This window comes from Onychostruthus taczanowskii, unplaced genomic scaffold (genome assembly GCF_017590055.1).
Source record: "Onychostruthus taczanowskii isolate IOZ18803 unplaced genomic scaffold, ASM1759005v1 scaffold53, whole genome shotgun sequence".
Classification (NCBI taxonomy): domain Eukaryota; kingdom Metazoa; phylum Chordata; class Aves; order Passeriformes; family Passeridae; genus Onychostruthus; species Onychostruthus taczanowskii.
The window spans coordinates 3058719-3072727 of NW_024502902.1; the positions used below are offsets into that span (position 1 = coordinate 3058719).

Consider the following 14009-nt stretch of genomic DNA (forward strand, 5'->3'; position numbering starts at 1 on the left):
CGGGGTGCCCGTGTGAGAGAGCCCTGGGGACGCCTCGTTGCCCAGCGCAGCGCGGCCGAGCGAGCCTGCTGGGAGCCGGGGCTGTGCTGGGGACAGCGAGCCGTAAGGCGGTGGCTCGGGCAGGTGGCCGGCGCCGCAGGTGTCAGGACAGGCAGAGCCAGGTACCCAGCTGGCAATCAATAATGCAAAGAGGCGGTCACATGTCCTTGCTGGCTGTCGCAGGATTCCTCTCTCCCCCCCAGAGTCTGGTTACTTCCAGAGATCAAGTTCCAGCCTCTCGGCTGGTGAATTATTAAACTCCATCAATGCTCCCTTTGTACCACATCTCTGTCTTCCTGCTGTCCTTCCTTGCTGGTGACAGGCTCTTTCCATCCAGCTGGCTGAGCAGAAGCAGAGTCCTTCAGGCCAGAATAGCACCTTGTACTCTCCTTGCTTCTGCGTGGGAGGGTGAATAGGCTCCAGAGATGGATCTGTCCTACAGATCCACCATCTCCATCTATAAGGTAAGTGTTGGCATCAAAGGCTGCTCCTGACTGTGTATGGGGGACATGTGGGTGGGAGATGAGTGCTTTCTGCCAAAGATGAGTGTTTTCTGCCAAAGGCTCCCTTGGCTGGACAGCTGAGGGCTGAATCCATTCGCAGGCTGAACTGCAGCAGCTCCTGTGGGCTCTGGGCTGTATTTGGGAGCCAGAGGAGAGGGTGGTGTGGTTCCTAAGGGCAGATTCAGGAAGGAACAGGGCAGGCAGGGTGGTTTGGACATGGAGCATGAAGGGTGGCACACCTTGGTTGCTGCCAGGAAGAAGTTCGATCGGCCGTTTTGCCCCTCCCTTCAAAGAGTCTCTGGTCTCATAAATGCTTCCCTACACACGCCAGTGCTGAACCAAGGGGGGAGGGCTGACAGAAGTGGGGAATTGCTTATTCTGGTCATCATCTTCTCTGTAGTCAATGGACACCTTAGATAAATGCAACTACAAGCAGAGAAGCTGGTTGTCCGTCCCTTCTCTTACTAAGCTGCTGAGTCTGGCAGTGCACCACATCCTGGCCAGGAAAGGGTTGTGTTCATGCCTGGATAATAAGCAGTGGCCCTCTGGCTGGCTGTGGGGTGAGGGAAAAGGCTTCTCAGATCCCCTTGCAGTGTCTCCCCTGCCTGCAGTGGGTGTGGGCCCTTGGGAGGAAGCCATCTTCATTTAGGCAACCCCTAGGCTGTGCAGTGGGCCACCCTGCCCTCTGCACGGCCCCTCTCCTGCCTGGGTGGGAAGGCTAAGGGCGGCCGAAGTTGCTCGCCAGCCCCGATGCAGGGAGCTGGCTGTACATTGTCTCGGTTCCAGTGCTCCAGAGGGGGCTCTCACCCAGCCAAACCACAGCACAGGGGCCTTGACCTGCTGAGGTCTCTGGGCACGAGGAAGAATGGCATTAATGTGCTTCTGCCTGGCCACAGAGCATCCTGGAGCAGTTCAACCCTGCGCTGGAGAACCTGGTGTACCTGGGCAACAACTACCTGCGTGCCTTCCACGGTGAGTGGGGTCCCACACAGCCAGGGCTCCAGACCACCCTGCTGTGTCCAACCTGGGCACCCCCATCCCCTCACCCAGGACAAGGTTGCTGCTCTGCCACCCCTGACATGTCCTGAGCTGCTCTTGAGCACTCCTCAGCTCCAGGACCCACTGCTGATGTGGACAGATGGGGTGCCTATAGGCCAAGTACCACGAGGTGGCAGTTCTGTGTGCTGCTTGCTGGAGCTGGTGGTGGTGGGAAGGCAGGCTGGACCCTTACCACCCCTCTCCTCTCCCCACAGCACTATCCAAAGCAGCTGAAGTGTATTTTAAGGCCATTGAGAAGATTGGGGAGCAAGCACTGCAGAGTTCCACCTCACACATGCTGGGTAAGGCTCTCCTGCACATCCTCTTCTCCCCTGTGGTGAGCCACAGTTACCTTTTTTGACCTTCTCCCTTAGTTGCTCCACTTCCAGGTACTGGGGCAAGAAAGATAGCTCCTCTAAATGGTGTCTCTCTGTGCCAGGCCCTGTCCAGGTGGTGACAGTCAAATTTATTGTGCATCCTTGAATATTTCTCACAGTCCCAGCACTGTATCTCTCTGAGATCAGTGAGTGAGCTCAGCTCCTGTGATGGACCTTCAGTGATGGACCTCTCACAGAAACCAGTCCCTGTTGAGGCATTCTGCCCCCAGAGATGAAATTTTCAACACAGAGGATGCATTTTTCTCCTCCTTGAGGGTGTGAGGGAAAAGCCAGGGAGCATGCACTGACAGCAACTGATGGGGTTTTGTCCTCCTGAGCCTGCAGCTGGCTGGAATGGCAGCTTGGGGCTGAGGGACTCACACTCAGCAGTGAAAATGACTCTGCAGCCTGGTGGTGACTGCTGAAAACATGGTCAGGGAACTGGTCCACTGCTAAACATTTTAGCAAAAAGCTTCCAGCAGATGTGCCACTTCTGCAGACTCTTCTTGCCATCTGCACCTCCCAGCTGGCTCCTCTGCTCCCTGTCATCAGTCTCTTCCTTTCCTGGTTCCACAAGGCCAGCACTGGTGAAGCGGGACCATGCACAGCACCGGAGCGGGTGCTGGAGCTGCCTTCCATAGGACAGCCAGAAATGTGCAGCACAGCTGGGAGCCATTGGGTCAGAAATCGGGCCTGGAGGGGCTGTGGCAGAGCAGAGACCCAGCACCCAGAGGCCAGCACCCAGGTGCCTCCGACACCTGGGGCTGTAGCAGAGCACTGGTCCAGCCATCACATGGGCCGGGGGAGCCCTGCACTGGCAGTGCCTGGGAAGGAAGGCAGGATACCAGGGTGCAGAGAGCAGTGCTTTGTGATATCTCTTGGACTTTCACAGCCATGTGAAAGCTCATCAGCCTGAGCTGCACGCTGCTGGTCTGCCTCCCTGGGCACAGGAGAAAATGGCCACAGGACTTTTTCACCTTCTCCTGTCTTTTTCCCCGAAGGTGAAATTCTGATGCAGATGTCTGACACGCAGAGACTACTGAGCTCTGATTTGGAAGTTGTGGTGAGTGGTTTTCCCAAGGGCTGGTGGAGGTGGAGAATAAAGTGATTTCCTTAAATACAGCTTATCAGCGTTTACCACACGCACCCCATCAGCTGCTCTCGCACACTCCTGCAGGCCGGTGCCTGCCTCCCTGCTGCACGTGGCAGAGGAAGGCTACAGGGCTGGCATGCCCAGAGCCTGGCTGCCAGTCACTCGCTCTGCATGTTTTATGAGCCACCTCTTATCACAGTGCAACAGTGAAGGGATAAGGGATAAGGCTCTTTCACCTCTTTCAGGCTCAGACCTTCCACGTGGACCTGCTGCAGCACATGGAGAAGAACAGCAAAATGGATGTGCAGTTTATCAGTGTAAGTGATGAACTCCCTTCTCCTCCTCAGCTCTCCTTGTTTATCTCACCCAGGGGATTTTGCTTCAACACTTAAGGTGTTTCTGTGATTCTTCTCAGCAGGAGGTAGAGGGGTCTTACCTTCTCCCATCATGGAGCAAACTCCCCTTGTTCTGCTGATGATGGAGAGCTAAAAGAGGGCAGGTGGCTGTTCTTTGTGCAGTGGGACTTGCCAAATGCTTCAGTGAGGCTGAGAGACTCAGCATTCCAAAAGCAGAGTTCCCAGCTTCCCCAAATCTGTGGGTCCTGTGCTGCCGTGGCCCAGCTGGCCATGCTGGTGGGCAGTGCCACAGAGGAAGACAGAGGCCTTGGGATCCAGGGCTGGGCAGCTGGGTCCTTGCTCCTGAGATCTGGATGTTCATCAGCACTCTTGGGCCATTTAAAATTAGAAGAAAGGCATTTTATAAGAGATCCAGGTGAAGCCTGATTGCAGGTGGACTCAGATGCCCAACCACCAGAGTCAGAGCAGGACCCTTGCTGCCTCACAGTGTGGTGAGGTCTCTGGCTCCTGGCTGAGCCTCTTTTCTCCCTGGCAGGAGAGCCAGAAGCAGTATGAGCTGGAGTACCAGCGAAGAGCCACCAACCTGGATAAGTGCATGGCAGAGCTGTGGAGAATGGAGAGGGCTCGTGACAAAAACGCCCGGGAGATGAAGGTAAGCAGTAATTGCAGGAAGGGCAGTTGGTAATAAGAATTGGATGATTTTTCGGGAACCAGGGCTGATTTCTCAGCAGTCTTATCCAAGGGGTTACCCTGATGTTCAAAAGGCAGCAGGCTTATCTGGAAAGTAGGAAACTCCTGTTCTACAGGGTGCTACTGACCTGTGGTACTCAGTCCTGCCAAGCCCTTTCCTCATTTAGGAAGAGTCAGGAAGCAAGGACTTAATCCCTGGCACTCTGGCTCCTCTCTGCTGCTCCAGCACTGCTAGAGGACTGGGAAGCTGATAGATGTGATGACCCTTCCCCTGAGTCTACTCTGCTGGATTTTCAGCGATCCCTGCCTCCCTTTTTTCCCTGTGACACAGGAGAACGTGATGCGGCTGCGCTCGGAGATGCAGGCGTTCGTCTCGGAGAGCCAGAGGGAGGCTGAGCTGGAGGAGAAACGCCGCTACCGCTTCCTGGCTGAAAAGCACCAGATGCTCTACAACACTCTCCTGCAGTTTTACAGCAGGGTACAGCCCTGCCATGCTGGGCAGCAGAGCTGGGGGAGCAGACAGCAGGGCTGGAGAGGGAGCGTGCAGGCAGGGCTGAGCCATCCCTTAGGTGAAGGACACATCTCTGCATGGACTAGGGAAGGAAACTATTTTGTTTCTTGCTGTGAGGTTCAGGCTGGTTGTACCAGGCTGGGAGAACATGTCTGGGGCTGAGGGTGATCCTGGCATGGGGTTAGTTGGGTGCGTGAGTGATGGAGGAGGGAAGGGTCCTGTAGGTGTTTATAGCAGGGTCTTTGGGACCAGGGGAACTCTGCTGGAGGGCGCCATCCTGGAAATTCCTAAAGGGAGCTGTTTTGCCATGCCCACAAGCCTAATTGTGGCAGGACCTGGTCTGTAATGCTCACGCAAGCCTAGGCTTCTTCTGTAGCTCATCTGCCCTGTCCATCACCTCCTCTTCTCTGTTTCCTCCCAGGCTCGGGGCATGATCCAGAGCAAGGCACCACGGTGGAAGGAGCAGCTGGAAGCCAGCCGTAACCCCTCCAACAGCCACTCACAGGGGCTGCTCTCTGCCTCCCATGGCCAGGGGTATCCATCAGGACGCCTCACACCCACCCACCTTGAGATGGTGAGGAGCCCACAGACAGCTTAACCTTGTGTGGGGAGATATTGGAACAGGTTGCCCAGAGAGGGGTAGATGCCCTGTCTCTGGAGACATTCAAGGTCAGGCTGAACTGAGCTGTGAGCAACCTGATCTGATTGAAGACATCCTTGCTCATTTCAGGTGGTTGGACTAGATGGCCTTTAAAGGTCTCTTCTAACCCAAAATATTCAATGGTTCTTTGGTGGTGAGGCTGCAGGGCAAGGTCAGTCCTTGGCCAACCATGGTGCTTGCTGCCTTGTCCAGCTCCAGTGGCCTTTCCTGGCCAAGAGGAAGAGCAGCCTGTGTGTGAACTGCAGGGAGGAATGTGCTGAGTTTGGCTTTCTAAGAGTCTCAGAGCATCTCCTGCCTAACACAGCCTTTGTGGATGTGTGCTCAACCCCCCTTCTTTCCAACAGCCCCAGAGACCCCTTGGGGACTTTGCTTCCGCTATGACTGGGAGTAGATCCAGCATCTTCTCTCCGGACCCTCCAGAAATGAGAATGTCTCCTCAGGCAGAGTCTCCCAGGCGGCCACTGCGGAGGACACCATCAGCAGCCAGTATGACCCGCTTCTGGGAGCACTGCTGTGGGGAGACACAGGGGTTGGACCTCTCTGGGAAGAGGGTTGGGTTTGGGAAGGGACCACCACTCTAGCAGACCACCAGACCTCAGCCATGTTCCTGGGCATGGTGAGAGGACAGCGCCTATGGGAGCTGTAGAGGGCAAGGCTGAAGTAGAAAGTGAGCTCAGCCTTCAGGGCAGAGTCCATCCAGGGCAAGGCCAGGCTGTGTGAGGTGGGGAACCCACGAATGTACAGTTTTCAAGGCTCCTTGAACTACAAGAACTGGTTCTTGCTAGAATTCCCATTTTAGTAAAGCACCTTCTCTCATACTACCAGATTAAATATTAGCTTGCCCTATGAAATCAGCCACTTAACCCGTGCCACACCTGCTTTTCCTTCCTGAGAAATTTCAGCTCAAAGTTTTTACAAGGAGTAAAAAAAGGACAGGGAGAGACAGAAATTACCCAAACAACCAGTAGCTCTAGCAGGTCATGAAGAGGACTGTCAGGCGGGGAGGGCGTCAGCCAGAGCATGCAGTGCTTTGTGCTCTAGGCATTTGGCCACAGAGGACACGGTGCAAAACAAATGGGTTTGGCTTGAGTGGATTGTCTCCTGCAGGGTGCCTACCCTGCTTTTCCCATGCTATGTTTTGCTCTCTCCCTGAAAGGCCATCTGCTCCTCCCCTAGAGTAATTGCCTGACTGGGAAAGCACTGGTCCCTTTGAGGCAGCAGGGTCTTGCAGGAGGATGCCAGACTCCAGCCCGACCCTTGGGATGCCTCCCCACAGGTTTGCTCCCTGCGGGCCGTACGTCCCGTTCGGGTTCCTTTGGCGAGGCCGGCAGTGGCAGCGAGGGCAGGAAGAGGAGTGGCACATCAAGGGTTCAGGCCATCGTGCCCCACACGACGGGTGCCAACCGGACCCTGCTGCGCTTTGAGCCCGGGGATGTCATCACGGTGCTGATGCCCGAGGCACAGAACGGCTGGCTCTACGGCAAGCTGGAGGGCTCATCCACGTACGTGACTCTGCTGCTGTAAATGGGACAGATGCAGGCTTGTTGAGTCTGGAGCTGGAAGGGTTGAGCCCAAAATTATCACCCCCCTGCCTCCTGGTGTGGCCTGGGCACTGTGTCCCACCCGCCACCTCAGTGGGACAGCGCTGTGTCTTCAGGGACGGGGGCTCTCCGTGCCAAGAAGATGCAGTGCGGCAGGGCTGGCATGGATGGGCTGCTTGGGAAACCTCCAGGGGCTTTGGGTGGAAGAGCCAGGGATGCAGTGACCCCCTCCTGGCTTGCATGACTGAGTGACTCCTGTCATGGGATCCAGCAGGGCCATGAACTGCTGGAGTTACCTGAGAGGCCTGGCATTTCTTAGCTCACGCTGCAACTGCTGCCACAGCCTCCAGCACAGGCAGGGCATGGAAACTGCTGCACCCAGCACTTACTGAATTACTCCCTGTGGCACTGCCAGCCAACATCTGTGTGTAAAGCCTGCCCCGCTCCACAGAGGATGTGGTCTGCAGGAATGCTCACAGATGTGAGATGAAAAAAAGCAGTGCCTTTCTTTGGGCAGCTGTTTCTGGAGTGGAGCTGCTGTAAAATCCCTGGAGGAGTTTTCCACAGCTTCCTCGTGATTGTGGTTGGTTGGAGTGTCTCTTGCTGGATTGCACCAACATTACTCCCAGGAGCACAGGTTTTGCACGGCTCCTGAGATAAGCAAGTCCTGCTCCAAGCTCAAGGTCTGTCCCACAATAACTCCTGTGCCCCATCTATGGGTGAAAGAAGTGCAGGAGCCCTGTCACACATGGTAGTGGCAAACGTGGCTTGATTGATGTGTGAGATGGGTGCAAATCAGAAGGGTTTGGCAACTGGATCTGAAGAACCACAAACCATGGTTGCCTGGACCTCATTTGGCTCTGTTCCTGTGCCCTAGGTGTGGCTGGTTCCCTGAAGCTTATGTCAAGCCTTTGGAGAATACGAGGGAGATGGAGGAGCCAGACACCAGGTAACGGGATGGCAATTGGCCGGGCAGGAGCTCCTGGTACACCACAAATGTCAGTGGGGTAACTGTTCAGAGTGTGCCCCATGGAGAGCTGCAGGGCTCCCATGCTGGAGAACCTGCCAGGAGCCTCATTGTGCCCTGGGATCTCGCAGGCTTCCCCAGGCAGCTCCCATAACCTGTGCAATGTCATCTCAAAGGTTCTGTCAACTGGGCCAGTCCAAGACACTCGTATTTCCTCCAGAGACATCCCATGTTGTGCTAGCAGCTGTGCTGCTCTCTGGTCCTTGCTCTTTGGTCCCACCTCACTGTCCTCTCCTCCTGCTCAGGTCCTTCCCGCTGCGAAGCAGTCACAGTATGGATGACATCCTGGACCGTCCCAGCACGCCGTCCTCCAGCAGTTACTGGCCTGCTGCTGCCCAGCCCAGCTTGCCGAACCCGCCTCCCCTCTCCGTGGGTGCCAGCACTCACCAGAGTGGGGCGGTCCCCCCGGTCAATTCTGGCTCCAAGGTGAGTGCAGGAGCAGTGACTGGCGGCTGGGCGTGAAGTGGGCCCCATCTGACTTTCCTCCTCCAGGGCACACCTTTTCTGCTTTGGCCAGGAGAGACAGAGAATAATCACCTTTCTGATGTTGGTGAAGGGACCTGCTGCTTTCCTGAGTCTTGTTAGCACCAGTCTTTCTCACCCAGTCTGTTCACATGCCACCTTGTCTGATGACCCCTGCCAGTCCTCCTGTTGTGTGCAGATCCTCAGTGCCTGGCTTTGCTCCCCCAAGGGACTGCTTTTCTGCCCCTGCCCTTCTCATCTCTCTCTCTTTTTGCTCACCAGGGACCCTTCAGTTCAGTCCTTTTCTCCATGACCTCCCAGCCTGATTTCTGGTGGCTCCAGGGCAGCACTTCTTTCTGCTAATAGTAGGACCATGGAGTGACCAGGCTGGTCTGGGAGTGGGTGACCAGCTAACAGAGATGCCATCCTTTTTCTCCCTTCAGAGAATGGAGAGGAGTTTCATAGGGTTCCTCTTTTAAATTCAGATGAGGGTTTGCTTAAACTCACAGCTGGGGTAGGGAAAAGCTGGGAGCAAAGGCTGAGGGCACAGCACAGCTATATTTAGGAGCCTTAGAACGAGTTGTGTCCAACTCATGGCCTATGGATGGCATACTGAGAAGGAAGTCCTCCACTTAGCATTGCTTCCAGAAGTAAGGAATTGACTGGGGAGACCCAAGTTAAAGGAGAGGACCTGGGGGAGGAAAGAACAGTGCTGCCCATGGGGCCTTACTTCTGTCTCTCTGGGTCACAGGGTTTTTGTCCTGCCCCAGGGCTAGGGTGTAGGGATAGACCTGGGATTGAGTCATTAATTGTGTGCAGCATTTGGAACAGCATGGCAGACTGTGGAACCTCACTGTAAAGGAGGGAAAGACTAATTTGGAAAGACTCCGCCTTGTTTTAAATGTACGACCAAGACATCCCCCAGCTGAGCCACAAACAAATGGGTGTGACTTCCCAACTGGATGCCAGATAGGCACGTGTGACTTTCTTGTCTGTCACCAGAATACTTTAGCAGGTCAGTTGTCACTCATCCTTCACTATCTACCAGCCAAGAATAAGGGTCACAGGCCTAGGTCCAACTTTGTCCATCAGGTTTGTCCACTTTTAAGTAATATGTGGTGTAGGGTAGGTAGGTACAGCTCTGGAGTTCCCCATGGATGCAGGAATCATGTGAGGGCATGGACAGCAGACTTTTTGCCAGGGTGTGTGGGCAACATGAGGGGGCATCTCTGGCTGTGCTGGAGGGTGAAATGTAGCTCAGACTGTCACTGTTTGCTGTGCTCTTCAGATATCTTGGGGATCTGAGTCATCTCCTTTCTTCCCCAAAACAAAGGAAGATGTCCTAGGGGAGTAAGGAACCTGTGGCATAGAGACAACCCCCCACCACAAAATTCAGGGTGTTATCTACAGTGGGGAATTTGTGGACCTTTGCAAAGCTTGATTGAATAAGGAGTCAGAGCCCTGTTAAGAGGACTTGGGCTCCTAACTCATCTAAGTGTTTTGTGTAATCTTCCTCCATGTGTGCAGTGTCTCCTGCCCCACTCTTCTCTCTACATTCCCTACTCCAGATTTCTCACTGCTGCTTTTACTTTTCACTGCAGAAATCAGGAGTATTTGACCAGCCCCCTGAGCTCTTCCCACGGTGAGTAAGATGTGGAACTCCACTATGGAATAATCTGACAGAGGGGAGTGTTATTACAGTGCTATTATTATTTAATCTTTTGGATTATCAAATGTGGGAGGAAAAAGGAAGTGTCTGGGGAAAAGCAATGTATAGCCTACCTTCCAGGACAGGAGGCAGAGGTGGTCCATTCTGGCCTCTGCTGCCTGGGAAGGTCCTATCCTGACTCAGATAAAATGAGGTAGGACCTGAGCACCCTGAACACATGTCCAGACCCGCATGCTCTTTCCCATCCATCCGGGAAGGGTCACAATAGCAGCTCGCAGCCTGAGTGTGGAGCTACGCGACTGTGCATCTCTGCCTGCTTGGAAAGGGCTGAGGCAGAAAAAGACGTGCCTTTGAGCTCTGATGAGTCAGGTCTGTGGGGATGAGACTTGCCATAAGTCCCTGGTTTTGTTCCCCCTGCAGCTGGGTTGGTGTCTCCGTGTTTCTGGTGTGGTGCCGTGGCTCCCCGACGCCTTGCTTGGAGGGTTGGTGTACACTCTATGAGTGCAGAGTGCTATCATGAGGGACAGCCATGTGCTAGTGTCCCTTCCTCATCCTTTGGAAGAAAGAGGGTGAGGAGCCCTCATGAGAGCCCAAGGGCAACCACATGGGAATGTGCAGTAGGGTGTGTTAAGGGTGGAGAAAACATACTCAGGAATGAGCTTTACCACGCTCTCCTCCTTGGCATGGAAATGACTGCAACAGGACTAAGTAGCCTTTGCTTGGTCACAGACATCCCTGCATGGCATTGGCAGACTTTCTGATGGTTGCCTCTTTCCTTTCCCGTTCCAGAGGTACCAACCCCTTTGCCACAGTCAAGCTGCGCCCCACAGTCACCAACGACCGCTCGGCACCCATCATCCGATGAAACGGGGCTGTGGGCAGAGGAGAATTTCAGCAGAGAAGGAGGAGGAGAAGTGATAATGCTGTGACCTCCAGCTGGGCAGCAATCTAGTGCTACCACTCGAGGAGTGAACTCTCTTTTCCCCTCCCATACCTCTGGGACAATGGGACCCATCTCATCTGGGTGCCTGGTGTGCTTTGGCCAGAAGCAGATCTCTGCTGCCCTTTCTGGATTGATCCCTGCTTCCCTCCCCTTGTGGTGTTACTGTACTTGAGTGGGAGGGAGCAGTCTGGTGTTACTGGTGCTGGTGGCCTGGGAGAGAGGATGGTGCTGGAGCTGCAGGTAGCGCTGGCTAAGATCATCTGCAGCCAGGGCGGTGCTGTTGGGATGCTGAAGGTGAAGCTTTGCTATCCCTGCTGTGGGCAGAGAAGGACTGTCACCAAACCGTTCCTTTGCCACCAGAAAAACGAACCCCAGAAGAGAAGGCTACAAGAAGGCTACCAGTGATGGCCTCTTTGACAACTGTGTCCATTTGTAGCAGCACCTGCCTCTTCTCACCCCAGGTGCAGCCCCTTGCCTTGCTAGGCAGTGCCAGGGCAAGGCAGGGGCAGGTGACAGTGTCCAGCACCACTGCCCTGTTCCTTCATGTACTGTCCTGTGGAAAATAGATGGGGTTTTTAAAATAAAATGGAGAATGCATCTTCTGTGTCCATTTCAGTGGCTGGGACATCAGCTCAGTCACACGATGCAGGGGGAGGAGGACAGGTGCTCCCACCAGCCCTGGGGCCATGATGGCTGCCCGCGGTTGTGGTGATGGACACTGCAGTGCCATGAGTCCAGATGGGGCAGGCACCAGCCCAGGGGTCTGGGGGGGGATGTGGAGGGCACCAGGAGGGCTGCACTGCCCATTGTTGGCTGCCCCCCTGAGTTCCCCTGTCTGTCCTGTTGCTGAAGGGCAGCAAGGACCTGTGGTCCCCTTCTCCTCCCCCACTGCTGGAACGTGTGCCCTGGGCACCCAGGGCTGCTCAGTGCAGGGGAAAAACACTCCCCAGGGGCCTGTGGGGGCCTCACCAATCTGGGAATACCCAACGTGTGCTGGGGAGCCCTCACGGGAGCGGCAGCGTGAGTGAGGGATGGAGCGCTAGCGATGGCCAGGGCTTAGCTGATTAGCCTTATTAATAGACATTAAACCCTGGCTGTGAGTGTGGCCAAGCCCCCCCTACCCCCTTGCTGCTGAGCAGCTTCAGGGCTTTACAGCCCAGGCCTTTTCCTCCCCAAAACCCCACCTGGGCTCAGCCCCAGCCCCCTGCCTGGAAGTAAAAGTGTTCCCCCATGTGCGGCCAGAGGCTGGCTGGTCCCCAGCGCCTGCCAGACCTCCTCCTGTGAGTCAGCCACGGGGGAGGTTGGCTTTGAGGGGAGGTTATTGAGCTGCCCGGGGTGGGCAGGATCTGGCAGTTTGAGCCAGGACTGGCAGTGATTCCTTGGCTGCTCCACCTTGTCTCACTTCTCTGCTGGGCACATGCCCTGCAAAACCATGCCACCGCTTCTCCGTCGTGGCTGGCAGCTGAGGAAGCTTCAAAAGCAGCTGTTTTACCTATTTTTCCCTTTACTGAAGCATGGGCACATGGTCTCCTCCTCCACCGCCTCCCTCCCAGCACCCAACACCCCTCACCCTCACCCTGCTTCTTCCTGTCCTTGTCCCTCCGACTGAATCTATCCCTGCCAGCCTGTCCTGCTCTGTTCTGCTGGAGAAAACGCAAGGAGCCCCTGGGCAGCAGGATTACCGGGGGATTCGGGCTGTGGCAGGCAGCCACCTCGTCCCCATTGGCTGGAAAAGCCTCTTAAAAGTGGAGAAGTGCTTTCTGCCCGCTCAGCACCCACTAGTCTCTGCCGACCTGAAACCATAAGCAGCTCCTGACCCACATCCACACTGGGGGTGCCGTGGGACACTGCTTGCACCCACAGGAGGCAAGGGAGTGCCCCACACAGCGTGTCCCCCCAGATCTGCCACAGACAGCTTTGCTGGGCATCGCTGGAACTGGAGGGAAGCAAGCTGAGAGGGGGATTAGCTGTCTTGTGAGGACATAGCTGCTCTGAAGGAAGGAGCGGAGCACCAGAGACTGCTCGACAGGTGCCAGTCCTCTGCAGGCATTGTCCTGTGCCCACCATGGAGAAAAGATCCAGCAGGACCATCTAACCAGGCACCCTCATCAAGAGCCGGGAAGTGCCAGCCAGTGGGAGAAGGAAGCGCTATTGAGGGATCTGCTCAACCCTTGGAGGCTCAGCTTGTGCTGGGAGGTCATTGCTTCGTTGCACAGGTCAGTGCTGTGGAGGGATGCTGGCACCCTCGCTCCAGCAGCCGATAGGAGCAACTCATCCCGGGCCTGCATTCATTTAATTCTCTAACAAATGCTTTCCCAGGGGCTTGTGTGTGGGTTGGAGACGCTGGTGGCATGAATCGTGGGCCTTGCACTCAATAAATAGACTCCCCACCCCATCTGTACTGCATGGAGTTAGTGACTCCATGAGCATTTATGTGGACCCTCCTGGGTGCAGCTTGTCTAGCACAGTGGGGATTTTCTGGGCATTATCCAGCACTGGCTGCACTGCGCTCTGGGTGTGTCCAGGAACTGGCAGCCACAGCTGAACCTGCTGTGGTCTTCACCCTTCCAGCCCGGGCTTGTGCCTCCTGCTGTCGGCACAAGTCTTCTTGCAGCCACCTGCAGCAAGTGCTGCAGCAGTGCCTGCTCTGGCCCACCTTCCTGTGATGCACAGGGAAGGGCAGGTGCCCGTGCTGAGGAGCTTTTAGGTGCATGTGAACTCACACACGGTGCTTTTACCCATGAATAAAGCTTCTTAACAGGGGACAAAATGATAGTGAGCTGTAGAGCGTGCAAAGGCAGGAGCAGGGTATGGGGTGTGACTGCTGTGAGCAGACAAGCATGTGTGTCATGGTGTTAGGAACGAGGCAGCTCTGAACCGGCTCACAGCTGGGATAAATCTCCAGCAGAGGAGTGCTATGGCATATTGGCCTTGGAGGCACCCCCACAGGGGAGCTCCTCTGGTGCACCCCATTGTTTTCAGCCAACATCTGGCTGCTTTCATGCTTTGCTCTACAGCTCTGCAGCACCGAGCAAGTGGCTCCTGCAGAGGTGCCCTCCAGCTCCGAATTCAAACAAGTACTCACAGATATTTGTCTAA

The 14009-nt window shown here is 55.4% G+C and overlaps 1 protein-coding gene across 1 annotated transcript; it reads left to right on the forward strand.

Annotated features, from left to right (window-relative positions):
* The first annotated feature begins 464 nt into the window (after nt 1-464).
* BAIAP2L2 (BAR/IMD domain containing adaptor protein 2 like 2) lies at nt 465-11425 on the forward strand. Its single transcript, XM_041416964.1, has 14 exons — nt 465-503; nt 1439-1514; nt 1796-1882; nt 2959-3020; nt 3296-3367; nt 3942-4058; nt 4428-4574; nt 5029-5181; nt 5613-5754; nt 6545-6770; nt 7687-7758; nt 8082-8262; nt 9900-9940; nt 10757-11425. Exons 1-14 carry the CDS (start codon nt 465-467, stop codon nt 10830-10832), a joined length of 1491 nt encoding a protein of 496 aa, XP_041272898.1. The 3' UTR covers nt 10833-11425.
* The last annotated feature ends 2584 nt before the right edge of the window (nt 11426-14009 follow it).